The 24,234-nt window shown below is 54.7% G+C and overlaps 7 protein-coding genes across 7 annotated transcripts; 4 read left to right on the forward strand and 3 right to left on the reverse strand.

Annotated features, from left to right (window-relative positions):
* Positions 1–5,510: 5,510 nt before the first annotated feature.
* N7459_001794 (putative C6 finger domain protein) lies at positions 5,511–6,915 on the reverse strand (the record flags this gene model as incomplete). Its single annotated transcript, XM_056940979.1, has 3 exons — positions 5,511–6,178; positions 6,259–6,600; positions 6,798–6,915. The coding sequence occupies 3 exons, from the start codon at positions 6,913–6,915 to the stop codon at positions 5,511–5,513; spliced, it is 1,128 nt and encodes a 375-aa protein (XP_056805259.1).
* A 2,751-nt stretch (positions 6,916–9,666) lies between these two features.
* On the forward strand, positions 9,667–10,202 carry N7459_001795 (uncharacterized protein; the record flags this gene model as incomplete). The annotated part of the gene is made up of 2 exons (XM_056940980.1): positions 9,667–9,966; positions 10,131–10,202. The coding sequence occupies 2 exons, from the start codon at positions 9,667–9,669 to the stop codon at positions 10,200–10,202; spliced, it is 372 nt and encodes a 123-aa protein (XP_056805260.1).
* A 1,796-nt stretch (positions 10,203–11,998) lies between these two features.
* On the reverse strand, positions 11,999–15,150 carry N7459_001796 (uncharacterized protein; the record flags this gene model as incomplete). The annotated part of the gene is made up of 2 exons (XM_056940981.1): positions 11,999–14,890; positions 15,112–15,150. The coding sequence occupies 2 exons, from the start codon at positions 15,148–15,150 to the stop codon at positions 11,999–12,001; spliced, it is 2,931 nt and encodes a 976-aa protein (XP_056805261.1).
* Positions 15,151–15,573: 423 nt separating this feature from the next.
* N7459_001797 (dienelactone hydrolase family protein) lies at positions 15,574–16,434 on the reverse strand (the record flags this gene model as incomplete). The annotated part of the gene is made up of 2 exons (XM_056940982.1): positions 15,574–16,226; positions 16,353–16,434. 2 exons carry the CDS (start codon positions 16,432–16,434, stop codon positions 15,574–15,576), a joined length of 735 nt encoding a protein of 244 aa, XP_056805262.1.
* Positions 16,435–17,391: 957 nt separating this feature from the next.
* Positions 17,392–17,820, forward strand: N7459_001798 (uncharacterized protein; the record flags this gene model as incomplete). Its single annotated transcript, XM_056940983.1, has 1 exon — positions 17,392–17,820. One exon carries the CDS (start codon positions 17,392–17,394, stop codon positions 17,818–17,820), a length of 429 nt encoding a protein of 142 aa, XP_056805263.1.
* Positions 17,821–20,490: 2,670 nt separating this feature from the next.
* Positions 20,491–21,824, forward strand: N7459_001799 (putative C2H2 finger domain protein; the record flags this gene model as incomplete). The annotated part of the gene is made up of 2 exons (XM_056940984.1): positions 20,491–21,630; positions 21,690–21,824. The coding sequence occupies 2 exons, from the start codon at positions 20,491–20,493 to the stop codon at positions 21,822–21,824; spliced, it is 1,275 nt and encodes a 424-aa protein (XP_056805264.1).
* A 933-nt stretch (positions 21,825–22,757) lies between these two features.
* On the forward strand, positions 22,758–24,114 carry N7459_001800 (uncharacterized protein; the record flags this gene model as incomplete). The annotated part of the gene is made up of 3 exons (XM_056940985.1): positions 22,758–23,351; positions 23,427–23,591; positions 23,653–24,114. 3 exons carry the CDS (start codon positions 22,758–22,760, stop codon positions 24,112–24,114), a joined length of 1,221 nt encoding a protein of 406 aa, XP_056805265.1.
* Between the last annotated feature and the right edge of the window lie 120 nt (positions 24,115–24,234).

Raw genomic sequence — 24,234 nt, forward strand, 5'->3', positions numbered from 1 at the left:
GGGAGCCCACCGACTGTCTTTACTTGTGTCCTTCCGAGTCGAGTCGAGTCGTGGAGGGGGGGGCTAGACCCTCCAGACGCTCATGCCCCGAATGTAGTGGGATTGGAGGGAGAAGGACGGGGAAGATGGATATAGAACACGAGAATCGAGAGAGGGAGGGGGGGGCAGAAGGAGCGGAAGGATTGTGTGAATAATGAGCGAGAGGCGTCGTCCCGAGGCGGGGACCACGAAGACGAGACGAGTTTCCCGATGGGGGAGAGGAAAACTGAAGGGAATTGAAGAGTAACGGGAAGAGAGGGAGAGAGGGAAGGGGAAAGCAAAGGGAAAGGGCAACCATATGAGAGGATGGGATGTGAAGTTCGAGTCTCTTACCCTCACTGCTCTGCGCAACATCGACGGGAAGTCTGCGAGGTATGAAGTACCAGTATTACAGGTACCGGATGCCCCAGCGATTTCCGGCGCTTCGCTCGACTATACACGATTCATGCGCCTTCAACGCCACTCCCGCTCCCTGCGGCAAGTCGTGGAAGTAAAGGAGCTTCTACACAGACACTAAGAGGCCGGTAACCTAGGTATCATCCTAGCCACTAAGCCACTAGACATTACACTAGGCGCTAGACACTCTCGTAGTGTGTGTTCTCGAGGCTTTCGCCAAGGCCTCCCCCCCCAAGAGTAAAGTACGTGCAGCCTTCATCTAGAACAACTCTGGCCCGTTTTCCACAAATCGGCGTGGCCTGTGTCCAGGCCACAAATGCTCGCACGGCCCTCGTTCGTTCCTGTGGGGGAATCCTCTTCGTTGCGCGCAGCCCCGATCGAATAAAACGACCGGGACCTACATAGGTACGTATATACGCTGTGTCGGGCCGACTCCGAGAGGCAAAAGGTGGTGGTTTCGCCCGCAGGTGGCTTTGAGCGGACAACCCTGGCCTCGACCCGTGGGATGGGCTCGGTCAACCTCAGATCGGACCCGGAGCATGTCCAGATGGAGCTCGGGGTGGATTCGGCGTTGCTCGCGGTGGAGCTTGACCCAACCCGATGCATATCCAGCTTGGGGGATGACAAGCGAGCTGGACGAGAGAAAAGGGGTGAAAGCAAAGGGGAGATGGTATATGGACAGGTTATATGGCCGAGCGTACTCTACAGGTCTATATAGATTACTCTAGTCATGACTTCCTTCCCATCCGGGGCTTTTACGCCCACGGAAAGAATCCGACCTAGATGCCTCGTACACGGGCAACCCAGAGGATTCCGTGCGGGACGGAGCCGTAGTACGACGCGCAACGAGGGAAACTCACAGAATACTAGGCTTGGCCATGGCGAAACGACAATGCCAATTTCCATACTGGAAGTGAAAAGGCAAAAACAGTGAGAGGCAAAACATGCAGTGAGAAAAAAAAAAAAGACGAAAGCTCACCGGAGAGAAACATCCCTAAATTACCCGAGGTCGGTACGGGCGCAGTAAGACGTCTCCCAAGTACGTGTTGGTACGCCCGGTACGCCCGGTACGCCCCACGAAAAGTATACCCTTGCCTAGGGCGAACAAGTTACGGGCCAATCAACATGGAGTCGTCAACAACTCAATGTTCCCGAACTCGATTCTGGGCTTGCATGTAGCCCGCTGGTTTCGTCGTCTGGCATCTGAATTTCTCCCCCTCCCCAAATCTCTCCTCTCGTCCTCTTGATTGGCTCTCGTTGCCACCCACTAACGGTCATCTTGCTGCGAACTCCGTAGCTACCAAACCCCAGGCGCACTCACCACTCGCGTGCGCTGCCATCTTGCCATCCATGTGTGAGCTGGTGGACTCGAGGACTCGAGGATTCGACCACTCCAGGCAATGTAGGGAAGCATTTGGGACGCCCGGCTGCGGAAGGGGCAAACGGGCAGATACAAGTCGGAGCAGCCACCTCTCCAATCATCTCTCTGGCCCGTTCCTTTTTGTGGCCTCTTTGGACCCCACGAGGCCCACCGGAAATCGGGGCATCCACAACACTGGATGACCAGATAAGACCGCCGATGAGCTGGTAGTCATTCGCCGTGGTCATTGCTGATAGACGCGGCTGCCGATCAACTCTCCCAGCCGAAACCTCCTATAGAGCGTACTGAGAGCCTTCCCCCTCTCCTCGCCCATGACGGTATCGGTGGAGATCGCGTCGTATCATAGTGCAGTCTCTTTGCTCCATTGTTGATGGTACGATCCGTGTCTCTGCAAGGGGATTTGCTGCGGTGGGTGCCGGGGCATTGGTGGCGAAAGATGATCGTGCCCTACCGAGCGGGATGGCTAGGTCTCAGCCCCAGCCAACCCAAGTGCATTCCCAAGAAATCCATGCCGGGCAATTATTGCCAGACTGCACAAGGATTGCGGGTGCGCCATGGCGCACTGCAGCTGAGCTCGCCAATCATTTCGTCGAGAAAGCGTGGTACTTTTGTCCTTTCGGCCTGGTCTCGTCTCACCCCCACTCTCCAACAGCGACAGTGAAGAGCTGTTCCTTTCGGTCCTTTTTTTCGGTGCGGCTGCTGCGGTTATGGAGAATTCCCTTTCTCTCGCGTCGGGCGCAATTGATGCATCTCATATGGGACTGCTAGCCCGAGGCAGCCGCAGAGAAGAGGGGGATTGAGGGGGAGACGGAAGGGAGCAGAGGGAGCGTGGAGGCAAGAACTCGACACTGCACATAAGTAACATACTGAAAGCCCGCCGGGCAACCCACGTTTTTTCGTCCCGACTGTTGCACCGCTGAGATCGAAGAATCCCTCGAGTCCCTATGAATCTTCCACAGAGAAGTTGGGAGGTCGGACTGGGGAGGGAGAGGGGGAGGAGAGAACCCTCCAAAGCCAAGTCTGAGACTGGCGGTTCCATGCCTTCCTATATATACCTGTCGAAATCCCAGCGCGTCCACGGAGCGTGCGACTATCACCCAACACCGTCTCGATAAGGCGTGACGCTACCCAAAGCCAGCTGTCCAGCGGTCTGGCTGATAAGTCTGCATATCTCGGCCTCAGGGGAACGTGTTTGACTCGAGCGAGATAAGATACGCCCCTGGCAGAGACGCCCCAAAAGATGGTCGATCCTTACAGCGTCTCCTTCCTCCAAAAGGATCTCCGTTATCATGGACCCAATGGGGCCGGTCCAGCGTCGACTGTGGACCAAGAGGCGTTCTTTGATAACTCACACCGCTTCCTTGAGACTGATGCTATCTCCAGATTCTTCTGACCCCAGAGTTCTTCTCCGACGGATCTTCCGCATGATCCTCGCCGTGCGGCGTCGCAATTGTGAGATTGTCAACACGCCGGGCCTTATCTTCATGCATTTTCGCCCCTTACACGACTTCTGATATGACTGATAGTCCTGTTTTCGATTTGTCTACATTTGTCGTGATCGAGATACGAGCAATCGTATCAGCCGCCTCGACGGTACGTCATCGATATCTCGGGGGATGCAGGGGGCTGCTCGGGCTGTGCAGGAACCTTCAAGGCCATTCACAGGGTGACATCCCGGTCGGGCGACATGGACGGCGTCCATCTCCTCGGAGCGCAGGCTGTTGATACACAGTATTTATTGTTTCTGCATTGATTGGCCCCGTTCTCCTATCATCCCGTCACATTCGGGGTTGGACCCCTTGCGGATTAAGCATGCAGCGAGTTTATCTATACCTACACCGATCGGTACGCCTATCTCGGGGCTATCATACACACAGTAGCTTACCCCAATGGAGAGCACTGAGGTATCGGGTGATCAATTTTTGCAACGAGATCAGTTTCTTGATGTAAAGAAGACACTGTTGACACGTTAGGCAGAGCCATGATGGGTTGATGGCATTACAAGGCCCTCGAGTCCAACGCGCGTGCTCTCATCAAGTATATCTGTCGAGCAAGACTAACACCGGTTATCTGCATATGATACTCCTATATGTACAAAATGTGGTTGATCACAACGCACGTTGATGTTACCATTCAATTAGCACACTATCGCTATCAGCATTGCTTGATCTTACTCCTAAGTCATTTACTCTTCGCTGATAGGGATAATGCAATCCGGACCGAGAAGATCCCTCTATCAACGGGATGCGTCGACGGGCCGAACACTGATGAATTGGAATAGATGGCACCGCGGCCAGATAGAAAATACCGTACCTTATCACTCCAATTATTCGTTGATCCTGTATCTTGGTGACTACATAGCGGGGAACTAAATGTCCTCCAATTGCAAAGACAATCTCCAATCTTATTACTACTAGGCCCCGGGGGTCGTCCTATCTGATATCAGCACTGGCCGAGACTTTCAATTATAGTTACCTACTTCAGTCGTCCCCTATCACCAGGAGGAAAGTTCGAGTCAGGTAAGATAAATATCCAGGGTAGCAACTTACCTATAACCCTACTATGTATAAATCTTAGACGGTCCTCGGCCCCTATATATAGGTATAGGCTTTTGGGCCTGGAAGGGACTCTCCAACAAATCCTTGCTATATATGTTTCAGTACTTTAGTGTGAGAACTTGGTTGGGTGCATTCTGGGCACCTTCTTCCCAGACTTGGTAAAAGAGATACGCTTCAATGATCAAGTAGCATGCAGACCCATTTCCATGTCTTGAATGTAATAATGTACAGTATTTAATCCCCAGAAAGCACGCTCGATGATTCAAACAAAGGTCGTGGCATCAAAGTCGCGGAGGTATTGGTATCAGGCGAGAGCGGGTGGTTCGTAGCGTCGATTTTGTCGCAACCACCAACTCCCCGGTCAAGAAAAAGCAGCGATCGATCAATTAATCAATCAATCACGCTTTTCCGTGGCCAATTGTCCTTTCACGTTTCTCCTTTTCGCCGTTTCATCCATCAATCGAGGTCAGCTTCCCGCCGCCACCTCGGCCCTGATAACTCCCAATAGACACGGCCGAGCCATGGAAAATGTCCAAGAGATGTGTATCAATCGTCAAAAAGAGGAGAGGAAATCTGAGCAAGAAAAGGAAGCAAAAAACATAAGTCCAAAGGAAGTCTATATGATGCTTGAAAATAGAAACCTCTCCAAAGCCAGGTGCAACGATACTCCGGTGCAGAATAAAAAAACGGATCTTCAGACCCCAAGGGCAAGAAAAGGCATCCACAAGAGGATAAGACATCCTCCGAGGCATGGAGCAAACCATTCCAACAAGCAAGGAAATAGAGAAGTAAAAAAAAAGTTAGGAGCGAAAAGAAATGTAACGGGAAATGAAAACAAAGGCCATGCCAAAGGAAAATATGCCACCCGAAAACCCTTGCGCCCGCTAATGACCAGCTGCGAAGCAGACCCGCCACGGTGTATGAGGATGAGGCGAAAAAAAGAAAAACGCAGATGGATGAGGAAAGGGAAGAAAGAAAAGCCAAGAATTGTGTATCTCCCACGGGGTATTAGAAATGAAACAAGCCATCTAGGAATGTGGTTTGTATAGAACGTGAAAGTCATCCGGACCGAAGGAATATTGTCGATAAAGACCGCAAGGCAAAACAAAGGTTCAGCAAAGCAACCGGGATTGGTGTTATGGTCCCGACTGCCCTGGAGCCCCCGGATGGCCCATCGGCGAGGGGTTGGTGGTAAAAGGCGGCTGTTGCACGGCTTCGCCACCGTACATTGGGTAGGGCACCCCGCCCATGCCAGACATGGAGTTCATCGGTTGCCACTGGGTGAATCCCATGCCGGCTTGCGCTGGGTATGGAACGGACCCTGGCGGTGCTTGCATTTCCGGGGTTGATATGGGAGAGGCCTGCGCGCCGACTGTCGGGGCGGAAAAAGACTGCGCGGGCGTAGTCATCCTCCGTTTGAGATCTGGTGCCATTTCACCTTGGAAAGGACTTGGATACGACGAGCTCATGTCGTTCTGACCGGGAAAACTCATTGCCCTTGATGGTTGCGGTGGTGGCACTTGCCACACTGTCCCATCAGGCTGCATGGCGTAGGTTGGCCCTGGATTCATAGGTTGCGCTTGACCAGCCATGGGAGACGCGCCGGATATGGACGAACTGGGGGATAGTCCAGACTGCATGGCCCCCACGTTCCAAACATTCGGGGACAGGTTCATCATCTGACTCTTGCTTGCCGTCATCGTAGCCAACATCTGAGGGTCTGTGATCGTCGTGAAATCATCCCAGGGCACTCCAGTCTCCATTGTCGGATGTCCCGTGAATTCACCGGCCCCAATGGATCGTTCTAGAGAGAATGCCAGTCAACATCTCGAGCGGCACGTGGGCGCAATGCCGATTTCTTTTGACTGTCGATGTCCAACCTACCTGGTGCGAAGTTCGACATGGGGTTCCCGGCAAAAGCGCTGGGGTTGAATGCGGCCATCTCCTGGCTTGGCGAGGCATTCAATGGGATCTGTGCATACGGGTAGAAGGCGTCGACAGGCTCGGGATTCAGATTGGTGGGTGGCGAGGAGATCGGGGTGGTCGTCGAACGGTCCGACGGTTGTGTTTCCAATCTCGAATTAGGCCGAGACTTCTTCTCTACCGGCGGTTGTTGATCGACTGGGAAAAACTGGCACTCTTTTCGTAGCCGGATGCAATTCTCACACCGTCCTTGCGCATCGTCTGCCGCTACCAGACACCGGATCTTCCGTCGTCGGCAATGCACTATAAAGAAGCTGCATCAGCGCAACCGCACCTTGATCGCGTGCTTATCCTGACTATGCCTCTAGCGCTCGCATCCAAATACTTTGCGCCACTGCGCGACAGCGACAAGGTGCAATACCAGAACCATAAGAAAAGAGCGTATTCAACGCGAATGGTGGATGACGGAGGCCTTTGAAAGGGGGGGGGGGGTTACTCACCACAAGCGACAGACGTCCGGTGGTACCCCAGCTTGTTGCGCTTCTTATCATTGCTTGAACTGTCCATGGCGCTTTGTGAATTTGGAGTTGTTGCCATCACCTCGACAGCCGCGGGCATAGCTCCCACGAGCGAGAACCTATCACCGCACCGACCCGAGGCGCATCAATAGCGCAGCAAAGGAGGCCGGGGGGATTCGCAACCTCCGTGGGTGGCTGGGGATTAGAAACGGCTTCTCGTTCTCTAAGATGTGATCCGGGGTAGATGCGAAGTCAAGAGAAGACTCGCCATGCAGACACTGCAGACAGGTGAGAGAATTGGCCCGGGACAATGACGCTGCGCGCGACAGTACAGCCGTAGTTGTCCTGGTCCACCTTGCGCCACACTGATCCAGGTATGATATTGCGCGCGTTTCAGAGTAGCCTGGCAGTCGCAAGGTGTCGGAAGGCCCGCCGTCGCGGCGTGAGCGTTTGGTCGGCAAATGAACGCTCCGTTACGAGGGACGGTCGTGACAGTCGAGGATGGATTGGATTCCAGTGGGGCCCACGAACCCGAGTTGAAATGCAGTAATTGCAGATTAATCAATGAGAATTAGAGTAATTAGAGTGCTTCATGAAAGGGAGGGTGTTGAGGGGTGCGTGGGCGTGGGAGGTGGGCGAGAGACGTATGTAGACGGGTATCGCGGGAGCCAGTATGAGATCCGTAGGGACCTATCAGACGATAGCAAGAGATTTGTAGCGTGAGCAAAGGTCGAAATAATAAAATAGGGAGCCAAAGGAGTGTATGAAGTGGATTGTGGTGTTGAACAGAGAGAGGAGATCGAGGAATGTGCTATAGACTCGACGAGGGCAGGAAGCTAATCGCGGGGTGAAACGCCCAAACGCTGGGTTTTGTTTTTCCCAGCCTATTTTTTGATTATTGGGATTTTTTTTTGGATTTTATTTTCTCAGTGTATGTATATCCCACCATACGTGGAACAAAGTGGCTCTGCACCATAGCGGCACTAGGACGAAGACGGATGTATCGACTTAGCCCAAATCGACTGCAGGTCATTGTCAAGCACTATCGATGATCTCAGAACTCAGGGGCCCCCGGGATGAACTTCCTCACGAGGCAGTGACATGCCTTGTTGATTTCTTTTTTTCTTCCCCCTTTCCCTTACCGACAACACTATATTGCGTAGTTAGAACGCGCATGAAATGATCATGACTTTTTTTTCTCTTCTTTTTCTTGTTCTTTGGAGTTTCTTTTTATAAACCACCTCGTACCACTGGTTGTCGCATGAATTTCCTACCCACTCATGCCCCGATTAGGTAAACCCCCCCAGAAGCCCCAGAAGCCCCTGATTGCGTACGAGACCCCCCAGGGCCAGTTCATGGCAAATGAGGCAGAGACGAGGAACCATGGTCTGGGAGCCCTGACACGGTGGGGTCCAAGTGGATGAAGCTGGTAGTAGCACCCCCTTCGAGTTTAGCATCAGGAGGCCATACCTGTCAATCCTTGATGGACTGGAGAATTCTTCCCTCAAGCCCCGGCAGGCTGATTGGCAATGAGAGCTTGGGTCGGCAGCTGGAACCAATGAGCTTGTTGTTCCTAGGGTCCATTGCTGCCTCCTAAAGAACCTTCTGTCTTTGGTCATTCTAGAGGGTGATCACTCAGAACCTTGAGGGCTTACCGAAAGGGATGAAGCTTCTGCAGTGCTGTAGCACCATTCTCGCCAGGGATGATGGTGATGATTTTTGGACGAAGTGGTGCACGAATTATTCTCTCTCACATTTCAGGAACGAACCACCAAATTGATGGGTTCTAAAAACAGCAATTCAGGGTCCACGGCTGATGTGTATTGGCTCCGTACTGACAGAGAGTATATATAGCTATGTACTGAGAACAGCACGCCATATGGATCTTGCGTCCTTTCCCCTCGTTTCTTTTTAATTTTTAATTTTAATTTTTTGATTTTCTTATTTCTTTTCCCTCCTTTTTCTTTTCTTTCTTCATCTTATTATTACTAGTGAGCTGAGCCTCTCTCACCCCTCCTTTTACTTTGGTTTTGTTTGAATCCTAGCCATATTCGGGGCGTAGTGTAATACCGTCAACTAGTTAACTAGTTATCTAGTGCGTGTTTATGACATCGCCACCTTGTGCTTTCTAGAAACCTGACCCTTGGTTTCCACCAAGGGGGTTTCATTCTTTTTTGGGCGTTCTGGCAGAAAAATCAAACCTCCACGATCCATGTCAACGCTGGCTCGCCAATGAGAAGGGCGATCTCGCCTTAGTCAACCGCTGCCCGTTTAGAGACCCGTACCATCCGGGAAGGACACGCGCTCGTGTACCTTGGATGGGAGGCGCCGGTCCATCAGGTCAATCTCCATCCTATCGACCCCCCCCCCCCCCCCGACAAATCCTGCCTGGACAAGGAGGTGGCTTTTGGAGCCGAAACAGTAATACCCGAAACTGACTCGGATCTTGTCCTTGAGGAGGGGAGGGCGAAGGGCACGGAGTATACCGAGCAACTCCTGAGCATAGCCGCAATGTGAATCTGAACTACGCCCGAGTTGGATGCGCGCCCGAAAGGCTTGAAGAAGGCGTGGGCCAATCACCGGAAGCGGCTGGAGAGGGTTGTCACATACCAGCGCAAGTGCATCCAGAAGGGCCAAAAAAGGCGCGATCGTGTCTTCCGCTGCCATTCTGTAACAAGGACCCGCATCGTGGATGTGGGGCTTCATCGTCAAGGTTTGATTAAGGATCGTCGCAACGAGGTAGCGCGTTACGGAATGCTCTTGGCACCCATCGGCACCAGGCAAGGAGCTTCCAGGATTGGCCTTCTTTTGTTCTTCGAAGCCTCAAGCGAGCTTCCATGGAGGGGCCTAAATGGAGCCCATGGAGCAGAAGGGAAGGTTCTACGAACCTAGACCCGGCATGGAGCAGGAGGCGCTTGCGATCAGCGATGGAGCCCAGCGCGCAAAGGGGATCAAGCCTAACCAGGCTGTTTGGATCTTCAAGTGCCAATTTCGCTCCGCTCGGAGGGGAAGAGCAAGAGGGGGAGGGGGTGGCATCGAAAAGGGGGTGGCCATCGCCGGCCTCCCACTGGCTGCATTGGGAGGCGAGAAACGTGTCCAGGCCAGTGTGGCTTTGGAGCCTTTGACGGTGGGACGCGATCTTCATCGTGTGGTGTGTTGACCGGATGTATGTACATACATGTAGAGAGAGTAATATCGGCAACCAATCACCACCCGCAGCCTCGAAAGCCTTGATCGTTGCTGCGTGGATTGAGCACGCCGGCGTTGGCTCGACCGCCCTTTCAGAGGCGCATCTGCTCAGCTCTGGTCCCGCAGTCGCCTCTTGTCCAGCACGCTCTGGTAGAAGATCGACGAGACCGAGTGTTGGACGAGCGCGGACGGAGCTGATTGGGCGCCGGCGCAGCAGGGAGACATCCTGAGAGGTCGGGGTGCATTTGTAGCTGGGGGACATGGGTTGACGCGGCGAGTCTCCAGCACGCGATTATAGATCTGGCAGTCCGGAGTTTTTGCGTCGTGCATTAGGCTCGTGTCTGCGTGTACACGCGGTAGCCAGTCGGGGGGAAGAGAAAAAGGCCGCAATGGAGGCGGTCGAAGGTACGGTGGCCGAGGTACCTCGTACTTCCCAGAGCGGTGTCGAGCGAGATCCATCGGAGTCGTGCAGACGACTCCTTTTACCCAAGCGAGCTCTTCCTAACGTCAGCGATCGGTTCGATGAAACCAGGGTCCAGGGCTGACCCAGTACCTGTCTCGGACATCAAGTTGTGCGTGGCATCCTAAGTCGATCTATACAAGCGGAGGAAGTATATCCCATTCCATTCTTGAAATCAGAGCAACACAACCAGGCTGATTGGTCTCGGTCTCTTCTCTACTTACATGTATCTCTCAGATGGGCCTCTTGATTTCACCTTATGATTGCTTCTAGTTGGCTTCGTCTGACGTGGGGAAACACCGCGTTGACTCTAGACCGCTCCGGGGCTACCAGGCAGCCATTTTTCTCCCTCTCTTTGCCTTTTAGCCATGGTTATTACCATTACCATTACTATTCATTCTAATCACGGGCGCTCCGGACCTGGGATGCGAGATCCTGCACTCGGAACCCGGTCGTGAGGTTGAGCGTTGGGAGCACTGCCTCAATGCATCCTTCGGACCTGAAACGAGTTTGGAGTATTAGCTCCGTGGTGACTTTCAGCTCTGCGTCTCAGCTTGGCAGGATATCTGTACCTCGCCCGAGTGCTGTTCCATACCCGTCGCGGCATAGTGTGGGATCTCAAGTGTCATCGCCTCCGGTGGGAAACTCGATCGCAGCCGAGTGGAGTGGCAATGAAGGGATCTCACTGGCTCCCATCCATCAGGACCCCGTTGTTTCACCATCCTCGGGCCCTTGACTCGAAGCGGCGATGTTCGGCTGCTCGTCATGGGTCTCGCGTTCACTTGTAACCTGCCTTACGCGTCCTCCTTCCTCTGCCCTTGGTTGATGCTCATTCGCCCCCCTGGTCCACCCACCCTTGAGATCCTATCAGATTGCTTTGACGTTGGATGGGCCTCGCTGCTTGTTGTGATTCACATGGTTGGCAATGGAAGGTGGTATTCTGGAATCTTTTCCGACTGTACCTCGCTATTATTATCCTCGTTGCAAGGACCAAGATATGTCATCCTTTCTCCCAGCGATGTGAGTCCTTTTCTCGGCAATCGAGATGCCGGAGAAAAAGAAAAGGAAAGAGATTGAAGGGGGCATGGTCCCGCCGCGAGTGATATCGTGGATGGACAAGTGCGATGTGAAGGCCAAGGGACACCGTCGGGTTTTGTAGGAAAGCGTGAGTGCTCACACGTTCGTCTGCCAGGCCGGTGATTGCGCTTCTGGGACTAGACGGAATTCAATTCCATGAAGCGAACTGAAAAAAGACTTGGCCGGTGCTGAGACTATTGGTGGGATCGCATCCCCGACCAACCCTGGCGACCTAGCGAGTATGTACCGACTATCAATTCCTCGCTTACCCCCGCCTCCGATGCTGTTTTCCCTCCCGACATCATCCGCTTATCCACATCGTGTATGTGTCCATCCATAATTGGCATGACAGAGCCAGTCTGTACATCCCCGTCACGGTTGAGGCCACCTGCGTTAATGTCTCGTTGAATCCATTGACGGGGGACGAAGCGTCGCAGCAGACCGTGCACTTCGTTATCTATTCTCCCACCCGTACCACCACCGCGACATCCATTGCCCTGGCCTCCCGCACACAACACGCAACACACGTTCTCCCCGTTCGCCCGATGATGGCATGACAGCCAACCGATGCACACCAAGCCCGGACAAAGGTCTCTTTGGTCCGACATCCGCGCGCGTCGATCACCAGCACCACGGGGGTCGCTCCAGATACGGTCTCTGGTGCAGGCCGTTGAGGGAGGGATCTGAACGAGATATATTGGTATGGGAAGGATCGGTGTAGTGGATGGGCTGACAATCGCTTGTATTGGCGACAATCCGGCGTTGCTGTCTTGGAGTTGTCCTTCGGGACGGGGCAGTCTTCATTTTGATGCTGGGATGTGAACCCACGAGGTGCGTGGCATTCATGAGCGGAGATAAAACGCACGTTGTACTTGAGTGGGAAAGTAGCCGTAGTCGGAGATCCTACGGTGTCTGGGTCGTGGAGAGAGAAGGACAAGGACGTCTCGTCACTGGTAGTGATGCCTTGCTTGCTCGCAGCGGCTACAGACAAGGTCAACACTTCCAGGCTCACGGTACATGTCGTTCGATCGTTTGGTGGATCCGTCGGCAGGGTAAAGGTCTCTGCGGTGATATCTCCCATGCCCAGTGGCGATGACTCCAGTGCGAGCTTTGCACCATGCTTAATTCGAGGGCGGCCAGACGAGACGGACATCGCAAGAACTGGAATCTCAAGCCAGCCATCTCCCCATGTCTCTAGCGTGTTGGCGTCGCGGGGAGGCACGTTGCTACCGACCCACCCCATACAAGTCCTAGCTCCCTCGAGACTCGCTAAGACACGCCCAATAATGCATGCTTTGCTCCACCAGCTATGGTCGCCGAGTACAAAGCCGCCGTGGAGGTTGACCGTTGGCCCTAACTGCCGCAGCGCATCTGCGTCATTCTCCAACAGAGTGCCGATGAGGAGATGGCTGATTGACTCTCCGGGAATGACAAGCCCGGACAGCCAGCTTCGGGAGATCCAGCCCAGGGTATCAAAGGCGTGCGGATCGCCATGTTCGGGGCAAGTACTGCGAAGCTTGACACAACGCAGTGACTGGCTTCGCGAGTACATGTCGCCCTTGACCAAATTGGTGACTAGAGGCTCCATGGAAGCCCTCCCTGGCCCGGGACAGCCCTCGGTGTCCAGTGCTGGGAGGATAAAATCATTGCCTTTCCGTAACTTCTCCTCCAAGGCCGCTTTGAGTAAGTGAATTCTCGGCCATCCGATGTTCTCCGCAAAGACATATAGCCCTTCCAGTTGCTGTCGGACATGGGAGGAGCCAATCTGGCACTGCCAAGCAGACCGCAGATCCGGGACTGTAGTCGATGAAACACGGCGACTGATAGAGTCGAATAGTGAAAAGCGGCGAGGTTTCCCAGAGACCTTGTCCCGTCCTAAGCCGGGGCCAACCGATGAGTCCCCACTAGCTGTCGACTCGCAGGTGATTTCAAGATTGTCCAGAAAGCGGCGCACCACGATCAAATCCCAATTGACTTTTCCTTCTCGTAGCTTGTCAAAGTGATGGAGTTCTTGTGCCGTGATCAAACCACCATGAGGGTCATGCAACATACCAACACGGACAAAAGCATCAAGACGGAATATTAATTCGGCAGCAAGTAACAGCTGAACAAGCAGCCACTTGCGCTCCATGCCAGGGTTGACCCATGGTCCGCGCGGTTTGCCGTCGCCTGATACACTTGAGGCGATGCAGTCCCCATCTGAATGTGGTGGTGCTTCCCACAGGATCTGACCGGCTCGGAAACGCCATTCTGGCAGGCTGAAGTCTATCCATGCCCCTGGCGTGTCCAACACAGTTGCCAACGTTTTGATCTGGGATTTCAGGCTCTCGGGATGTCCAGGCACCAGATCCACGGGAGGTGGATGGGATTGAAGAAAGTTGGTATGCAAAATGTTATGTAGTTCATGAGGTGTCTCAACATCCGTGATAGTGATAGTTGACCCATCACGCAGAACTTCAAGACGGAGTTGCCGTAGCTGATTCAGACGGTGAACTAAAGTCCGCAGGTTGATGTCTCGCACCCCAATGCGTTTCCAAGCAGCGGGGCCCTCTTGAATGAGCCGGCGACGATCAAACACAGCGCCCGATTGACATTGGGAATACGGTTTGGTGTAATTGTCCATTAGCTCAAAAGCTTCAGTTGCAGGGAGCGAGGAAAGTCGTTGCATATTTGGAGACTCTCTGGGTTGTTCGGGGCCGGTGTATCGAACCATATCTGCAACTGCAAGCTCGAGGAAGTGACGAAACCCAACGGTCCCGGGCTCTCTACCATTATTGGCTAGCATATTAGGCACCTCAAACACGCCAACGTCGAAGGTGGCTCGTTTGCAGGCACCTGTTCGGCGCCAATCGTGTAATGACCTCGGCACGCCGCCCTTTACAGCCCAGTCATCCGGCACGGGAAGATGGGCGTGTAGAGTGCACAGAGTAAAAGATGGATGGGGAAGTGGCTTTCGATCCAACATACGCTGGATGGACGGGTTGTGCTCATCCCAGGGAAAGATCACTTGCGGATACCACCGACCATGTTTCCCCCTCTCGAGTAAGAAGTGAGGTGCGCCAGAAAGGATGGCTTTGATGTCTTTTTTAGTCAGAATCTCACCTTCTGGTGGTCGGGCGGCATCATCAGGAATCTCTCTTAGATGACTACTCGACTCGTCCAGTCTTAGTTCCAAATAGTCCTGGATGTTCCCTGGCTGCTTCGGCTCGCCATGGGCGACTGCAGAGGGAGATTCCGGGCTGCCTGGAGCCCTGACGGCGGAGGACGCCGAGCTGGAGCGACTTCGATCCTTACTTGTCTCTCGTCTGGACACTCCATTGGTCTTAAGACGTGATATAGTTGTCTGACTCTGGGGCGTGATATGTCAGTCAATGTGTATTAGATTCAAGTGGATATTCTGTTCACCGTTCTGTGGGCAGGCATGGGCGAATCCCTTGAGAGCTGGCTCTCGCTTCGTCTGCGAAATAAACCGTGAAAGATGCCCGACTCGTTCGGATGAGACCCCGATGGTGGATGACGCGAAAGCGTCGCTTGTCTAGAACCCTCATCCGAATGGCCCGACGAACCCACCTCTGACGAGGACCGACGACGGGCGAAGAGGAACGACATCGACAAGTGTACTATCAAAGTAGACCGACTGTAATCGTGCCGTCACGCGTGTGAGTGTGAACCAAATTTGAAGCAGCGTGGAGGTTGATCAAGATAAGGTGTAGTCTTCGGCTTGTGGCGGAACCGTGGAAAAGCGCACGGCTAACACGGGAGGTGCAGAGGCCGAGTTTAGTCCGAACTATAGGTGCGGGCCCTACATGGAGAGGAGAGATCGAGCTATTTGTATACCGGCCTGAGTGGATCTCTTGCAATGCCATCGTCGCTCTACGACTCACGTCTACGGTTTGGTGATGATATACTGCGCTTGCTCCGAGAGCACGTTGTGAGACTCGAGAGATTCATTACTGGTCGGGAAGATCTAGTGCACATCACCGATCTCAATTGATTGGGAGTTGCCATTCAACACCCAAAGTGCATCGCTATTTACGCGTGCTGATGGAAGAAATCCAGCACGGTCTTGTATCCGCGCTCGTACTCCTTGCGCACCTCGTCGTTCTCCAAATCCGACCGAGCTGCCATCCAGCCGTGGATCTGAGTCGGGAAGGTTTCGACATGGTTTGGGACTTGCAGGTTGGCTTTGAAAGCCTCGACATCCTTGGGCGACTCATCCTTCGAGGCCAGCATCGCGAACGGCACATTGATGGTCTTGGCGTCGTTGGGGTCGACCATGGCCGGGTGGCACTGCACCGCCGCCTTGAAGAGCGTGTTGTCGACGCCGACGGACAGCGCGGCGATCTTACCACCCCAGCAGAAGCCTAGGATGGACCAGGACTGGAAGCTTCCACCCGGGCCGAGCTTGCTGGCCTCTGCGACCACGTTCGGGATCTTGGACAGGGTCTTGGGTGGCGCTGCCTGGTTCGAGAAGAAGTTGCCAAGTTTCTGCTTGTGCTCGTCTGTGGTGGGCGGGTACCACGAAATATCAGCCGGGCTGCCTTCGAAGAAGTCCGGGATGAACACTCGGTACTTCTGCTCGTTTGCGGTGGCCAGGATATCGGCACCCTGGATGGTCTGGTCGAAGAAACCGAAGATGTCTACAACCACGTCCGAGAGGTTAGCCAGCAGTCCTCCCTTTCGGTCTCTCGTGGAGAAATTCAAAACTTGCCATAAATGACCAGGATGGCCTTCGAAGCCGACTCAGGACCAGTGACATCTATGAAGGAGATTAGCCACCCAACCGCGCCTTTTCATTTCCCCGCACGCACAAGTCTTCAGGCCATTGATCGTCTGATAAGTGCCCTTGGCCTGGTATCCCTTGGACACCACTGGTGGGATTCTTATTGCCATTGTCAGTGGTCACTCCATCCTGTCGGCTCGGGGAAACGTTTGTGGGAACGAACGAGCAACACGCTTTACTGATTCCAGACATAGCTTGGGAGGGGCACGAGATGGGGAGAGATGTGGAGGTTCAGCGACGGACTGTTAGGGCCTGGAGAAGTTAGCAAAATCCAAAGTGCAGTGGAAGCACAGAGAGGAAGTGACCTACACGAGCGGAATTGGAGTGGATGGAAGTGCAATTGTCACTTGGTGCGAGGAAGAACGAAGGCGGGCTTGACCCCCCGCCGAGCGACGTCATCGGAGCGACACTCCCGACGTCGGCAATTCACCAACGAGATACGACCTGGTGTGACATCGGGCACATCCAGCTGTAATGGACGTGTGGGTGATTTCAGATGGCGGATGGTCCCTAACTAACGTGCAAATGGGACTTGGGCCTTCGCCCAAGACATTGTAAATATTGCTCATATCGCGGAAGCGGAACCTCGATATATTATTATTCCCAGGTCGTATCATACATCGCTAAGCGAGAGCTGCAGAGCGCCTCGAAGCCACTGGGGTTAGAATATCTACTGTAGGTACCGATGATTCTCATTGTACCTGTATACCCCACACTGGCTGAGCTTTCCGGTAACACCGCAATATCGGAGAGAGAAGGTCGAGGCAAACACATAAACTGATCTCCTCGGCTGGATGGTTTTCTCCATGCTTTCCGCTACCGTATAAACTCATGTATTCAGTAGCCAGGGGATAGTGTGGATTTCTGTTCTGGCGATAGGTAGAGCAGACCCAGTGCTGGCCATCAAGTCGCTACAGCGCGAGAACATTAGCCGAGGAGGTGATGCCTTTGACGAACTGATATTTATGGGAGCCTAGTGATCTGGCACGCTTGATACGACTACGACGTACGCGATTGTGGTCAACCGAATGAATCACTTGACGGGCGCGGGATCTGCAGTACGTCTCATGGCTGTTGATTTGGCTGGCAACGTCCAGGTCCGAAGTGCCGGAGTTGGTTTCGATCTGCTCGAACCGCCGGATCAAGATGATCATCTTGAACACCACTCGGACGTGAAGAAATCGGCGTGTACACACCGATCCCCCTCGCGAGCCGGAAGAGGGGCCGAGCAGACCAAGGCAGCCCTTCCAACGTCCAGAAGACCTCATGGACGCGGATCTCCCGAGTTGATCGACCTGGGACGCCCTCTGGGTGGTGTGAACGCCCGCCGTGAGCCCCTGCCGCAGCCACACCGGCAGGAACCGACGCAGGCGACGATCGCATGGCTCGAGCCCAAGCAGGCTGAGGTGGATCCACGCGCGCGCTGTCACATCTGGGAGCCGCCTTGCATAACTCCAGCAAATCGGCTGCCAGCCACGCCTTGGGGTGGGACTTGAAAGGGCGAGAACGAGATGGAAGCGGACACCAAGGGGTTATTTTGGCGGATGGTAATCTGGGCTGAGGCTGCCACGACTGGTTGGATCGACCGGGTGGCGACGCGATGGTGGAGGAGCAGTCCCTCAATTTTTTTTTAAATGTACCGGGAGGTGTAGATGGATAGGTAAAGCAGATGTACGCGACTCGATTGTGAGTCTCCGCCTCATTCCTTCAGATTGAATCAGAGGGTTGAGCCCAAAGTACGGACTACGGTCAGTATGCGCGTTCCACGAGAGACAGGGGAGGCGAGACCTCGGAGGCATGCGGAATCTCGAATGGTACCTAGATAGACTGACACATCCATCAGCATCCCGGTCATTAAGAATTAGCCTCGCATGCCTTGGCCCCCCCTTTTCCGTGGTCTCTTTTGTTTGACCGAGTTACAAAGGATTGCGAGCTAGACTGGGGGGAGACAAGAGAGGAATGCATAGATTAAGAGATGGAGACTGAAAGAGATTAATTGGGGAACTAGTGAGGGGCGAAGGAGACTCATGCGGCCGCGATCGCGATCCCATGCAGAGAGTCGTGATCCCTTCGTTTCTCTCTGTCTTTTCTTTCCTTTCTTTTTCCCCCTCCCCCCCGTCAACACATATGTACATATGTATGTACAGTACATACAGGGTGGATGGGGGACTTCACGACCGATCAACTCCGATACGCTTTTCTTTTTCCTAGATGGCTTGACCCCAATCGAGAAGGACTCTAGTTGACTCGTTCGGAAGGAGTCGCTTGGTTTCGCCTCTGCAACTTGACAGAACTTAGCACCTGTCAGCAGCGTCCGTGCAGCACTCCAAAGTGGCCCATCCTATAGTGATTGGATGATAAGACCCCATGGACCATGGAAGCAAGTCTCTTTCTCTCCCCTCCCTCATCCTCGTGGACGCTGGATAACCTGGGGGAAAGCGGGCATTCCGCCACCACGATCGCGCCAGGCCATGGTCCCATGGCGCACGATTGGCGCATGCGAAGCCGAGCAGAACCGCCCGAGCAGACCGAGCAACACAACCGGGGGCTGAAAGGGGGGGAATGACCCAGCTTCAGACTAGAAGGGACTCTATACTGGATCCAGCGCTCGATCTAACTGGATCCGCCCTCGCGCGCCACTGCTGTAGCGAATGACGGGCGCCGCCGCTCGCTTGTCGCTGCCCGGGGAGGTGCCGGACGCTCCAGACTTCCATGGCTCGTATTTGCTGGGTCATTCTTCGTCTGTGCGCCTGCCAACTTGGGCAGGAATCTCACCGCGGAATCAACGCAGAGAATGAGAGGTGAAAGGATGCCCGATAACCCTAGCGCTGTATGCTCGCGCAATCGTCCCGGGACGCAAGGGACGCTTTCTTTTTGGTCTTTGCGGCTAGCTAATGAATCGGGACGTTCGGCGGTCACGGGCGTCACGGTATAAGCACTATGGCCTGCATACCCGAGATAGATTCTCGGTTGGAGGGACCAAAGTGCCTACATGACTCTTACTACTCTCTAGGGAGGCCTCTGTGCCCAAGAGCATTGCGCGATAGCTTTTGTCCGGGTCGCCGAGACAGGCATGAAGGGGGAGGATAAGACGAGGACGAGAAGATGTATGCTTTTGCAGGGAAGGCATCCGGGCTTCGATCTAGTCCTCCCAACGGAGTTGTAGGGACGAGGCGACTTCGAGTAGGGGGATACATCAGGGACTACCAGTAGTTAGGAGCAAAGGCTCTCTCTCCCTCTCTCTCTCTCTCCCTTAGCGCGGCGAACTGTCAACCACGTTGCCCATTCGACTTTGTCTCCCCACGCTCTGGCCAGACCCGCGTCGACCCGTGGTCCGAGATTGTTTTATTTATTCACTCGATTCTGTATTTTTGCCCCCTCGGTTTCGCGCGAGCGAGACAAGGACTAAATCCCACGTCTAGAGTATTCTTCGTCCCGGGCCCCGAAGGTTTTCTGCTCGCCCTAACACCCTCTAATCCCATACCTATACCTATACCTCTCCCATATACCCGCACCTTTTTTATCCCACTCTTCTCTTCCCTCCGTTCTCTTTCTCTTATAATCTCCCATCTCCTCCCCCTCCCTCCCCGCGCTTCTGCGCCTCCACGCCACCGGCTTCTTTGCTCTCCCCACTTCTGGCTCTGCTCCGAGCTACTCGCTTCGCGTGGTGACTGCTCGCGACGACTCCTGCTCGAGACCATGCACTCGTCGCGCCTCCGTCGATCGTGACCGTTCATTCCCTCCCTCCCCCGTATCGCGCGCGGGTTCCCCCCCCTCTCCGCTGAACACCGCTGGAGACTACTGACGACTTCTGATCTCGCTCTGCTGGAGAGGATCCCACGTCGGGCATTTCGAGACTGAAATCTCTACCTCCCTGTCCCCATTCCTTCCTGTTTCCCTTTTAGATCACAGCGCCTGAGATCGACGAGTCTCCGACTCTACTTGCGATCGCGACCCTCAGCGATCGACGCTCGCCCCTCCTGGATCCTTCGAGCCCTTCGGGGGGCCTACCTGGTGGTCGAGACTGGTCGTTGAACGCGGCACACTCCTATCCGGGGACGCTTCCCACCCACCTTCCCCCGTCGCTGCACGAGTCCGATTTGTTCGCCGCGGGCCCTCCGCGAGATCCATCCGTCAACCTGGCGACTCTTGCGGTGCCCGCTCCGATGGGAACGGCGCTGGATACGGTCTCCCAGCCGTTGAATACCCGGCGCCCAGCCGCCCCAACCCTGCCTAGCTTTGAGCTCCCGCCGCCGCCGTTCGGCTTGCCTGGCGCGGCCGCACCCAAGTACACGGCGCAGGCCAATCATCCTCCGGTCTCTCATCCACCCGCCAACGTGAGCGTGGGCAATTTGCTCACGCCGCCCGCGACGAACCAGTCCAGCGAGACGGCCACGGCCTCCCAGGCACTGGCGCCATCGTCCGGCATCTCCTCAGACCTTCCACCAGCGTATTGGACCGGCACGGGCACGGGAATCACCCCGTACGGGACGGGAGCAGGAGCGGCATCGGCAGCGCAGACGTGGGCGCCAGCAGTGAATTCGGCATACACGGGTCGCAGCTCTTTCTCACAGCCGGGAGTTGGGGGTCGCTCTTCAGCGACCTCTCCACCTACGACGGACGGGCTGCCACAACCCTTTGAGGCGCCGTCGTTGGCGTCGTTCCCGCAAGCCCTACCCGCGCCACCGTCCAGCCTTCCACCTCATGCCTCGCAGCCTGCGATGGCGCTCTATCCATCCGGCCCCGCCGCCGCGCCCGCCCCGTTACCGTCCAATGATCCATACAACTCCAAACCACATTCGATCTACGGCGCCTCCCCGCATCTGACCAGCTCGCACCAGGCCGGGTTCTCTCACGTCTACGGCGCTCCGCCATCTATCGGTGCTGCCGGTTTGGGAATCCAGCCTTCGGCTCGCATGCACCCACAAAGTCCGTCGGGGCAACCCCCGTTCGGATTCCACCGTCAGCCATGGCCGTCATACTCGCTGCCTGCGATGAACGGGCCTGTCATGACCAACGTGCACAACCCCAATAGCCCGATGTCCGTCATGGGGGGCATGCCATCAGCGCTCCTCCCCGGGTTCAACAGCGGACATGTCGCCAACACGCAGCACCTCTACGGTGGTCATCCGCCCCCTCATGGCCTGGCTCCCCCTGCGGCTGATCGACCGTTCAAGTGCGACCAATGCCCCCAGAGCTTTAATCGCAACCACGACCTCAAACGCCATAAGCGGATCCACCTGGCCGTGAAGCCCTTCCCTTGCGCCCATTGTGAAAAGAGCTTTTCGCGGAAGGATGCGTTGAAGGTGAGCCCCGCAATCCTCATGGATGTGCTTTGAATGGCCTACTAACACTGGTTGTATAGCGACATATCCTGGTCAAGGGATGTGGGAAGGACGGCGATTCTGACACGACAAGCACCCAAATGGGCCTTGACGGAACCGTCAAGGGCGAGGGGCGCAGTGAGGATGGGAGCCCCGATTTGCACGGGCGTAGCTAGGTGTGCCCCATGGGTTTCTACATCCTCTGTGGCATTTGCATCTGCTTCGACTCGATTATACTGGTGCCTCCCACCCTTATGTATGTATCTCCCGGTGGTGAGGCGGAGGACGATGGATCGTACTGTACCTACAGCAGCCTTGGGAGTCCGGGGGTTTCTTGGATTTATTCTTTTCTTCTTCTTGGATGGGTTTGGGTCTTGATTTCTGTGTTTCCTGGCGAAGGGAGTGTGAACCTGGGCATATTGGGATGGACTCTGCTTTTCGATTCTCTGTTTGACTACCCATGTTTCTTAGCCGTGACGTGTGACGTGTGTACTGATCTCCTTTCCATCTCTTTGACTTGAGTGAGCACCTGGATTGTCTTTTCTCTGTGATTTGGGGACCCCCGGTGTTCAAAGGTACATAACACTCCAGGCATGAATAATTTGATCCTGCATGGTTTGCCTCGATTTTCATGTCTCGACGTAGTGGAGGTTGAGTCCCGTGGCCGGACTCCCAGAAACCACCATCGCGGAGTGGCGAGACCTCTGATCCAGAATCATTTCCCATTCCAGTCATCTGCATCCGTGGTTCTCGCCCACTGGCCCTGCTCTGCCAAGCCCGAGTCTATCGAATGTTTGAAAGAAAGCATCCTCCGCCGCCCTCCGGTCCGAGATGGACGGGTCTCATCTCGGGCAAAGCAGGATCCTGAATGGCCCTGGGCGATTCATTAAGATTGAGTGGCGCCTTTGACTGAAATCCAGGTAGGTGGTGTCTTTGAGGCCGCAGGGAAGCAGGCAGGGGTCACCCTCACTCCCTCGCGCTCCCAACAGGGGCATTTAATGGCGACGACGCCGAAGATGGGCCCTGGTTCTTGTTGTCTCTAGGGTTGTTTGGATTCTCAGATCTAGGTGGTCAGTCCAATCGTTCTTTTCTCCGCTGTTGTGCTCACCATGCGACCTCTATTACCACTCCATCGCCTTATCACGCTACTCACGCTTAGCGAGATTGGGGAAGCATCGCCTGCATTCCTCCGCCAGCCCAACTCATCGCGCTGGTCCTATCGCATCCCTAGTCACGCGCAGAATGGAACTGCTCTCGCCCGATTCAATATTGCCACCCCGGACATGACCACCCTCGACACAGAGACATTGCTCTCCCTCGACGCGCCCCATCTGAGCAATGTCACAGACTCCGCCTTTGACTGGTGGTACTTCGATGCCGTCTCAGAGACAGATCCTCGGGATTCGTTCGTGGTGACCTTCTTTACCTCCTCGGCTACTGCATTCCCTTTTCTAGACCCCACAGAGTCGTCGATTCTCATTGCGTATCTATGGGCCTCCTTTGCCAATGGCACTGTCTTCTCAGACTATGTTCCTGCGACCCTGGCTACCGTGGCCGGAGGCGAGGATGCGAAGTTTCCCAGTGCTGGAAAATGGGCCTCAACTGGGTTCAATTGGTTGGCTCTGGATGCAGAATTGTCCGAGTATCAAATTATCATTGCATCGGAGAGGATGCAGGTGGAAGGGCGCGTTTCTTTGTCCTCGGTGGGTGACCCCCTACATCAACCACAGAGGATATTATTCAGTACGTAACTAACCGCGGGCATGGATTGACAACAGCAAGCTGCGCCCCATCTCCCCTGTGGAATCCAATCCGAGACAACGACCCTGGAGCTTGCGCCCCATATTGGGTGGGCGTGCCTCAAGCCCGATGCAGTTGGTTCCGTGGACATCACTATCCAGGGATCGCGACTCCAGTTCCAGGGCCCGGCATATCACGACAAGGTTTGTGCTGCCAGCCCTAATCTTCACCCGGGGACACTGCTCTGAGCTGATGACGAAACAGAACTGGTCCGATCGACCATTCACTGAATCTGTCCAGAGCTGGTACTGGGGCCATGGGCGTGTGGGATCTTATTCAATCGTGTGGTTCAGCTACCTCGCCCTGAACGATCCCACCAATACCACCTACGTGAGCAGCTATGTTGCTCGTGACGGCGAAGTGCTTATTTCAGCGTGTAGCTCTTCTCTTCTAACGGTCCGGCCTGTCGGAAAGGACGAGTCCACAGGCGGACGATACCCACCGCGAGCTGGAGATATTCCGGTCGGGTTTCAATTGGTCTTTGATTTGGGAGAGGCCAATGGGTGGCTGAAGGTCAATGTTACGGCAGAGTCGGTAGTTGCTGGGGACGAAGAATATTACATGCGCTGGACGGGCAGCCTAACAGGCGAAGCCGTGGAAGGGAAAATTGCGCAGTCTTCTCTGGACGGAGTAGCTGTCTTTGAACAATTTGTGTTGCTGGAGTAAAGAGCTCTCTGATATGAAGCCTCCTTCTGGATCTCCCGTTCTATGCAAAGACTGTATTATTCTACAAAGATGAATACGCTTCCAGCAATGGGAGAAATTGGGGAACAACTCACTGCTTGA

Source organism: Penicillium hispanicum (assembly GCF_028827665.1).
Source record: "Penicillium hispanicum strain IBT 35686 chromosome Unknown utg000001l_segment0_segment0, whole genome shotgun sequence".
In the NCBI taxonomy this organism is placed as follows: Eukaryota; Fungi; Ascomycota; class Eurotiomycetes; order Eurotiales; family Aspergillaceae; genus Penicillium; species Penicillium hispanicum.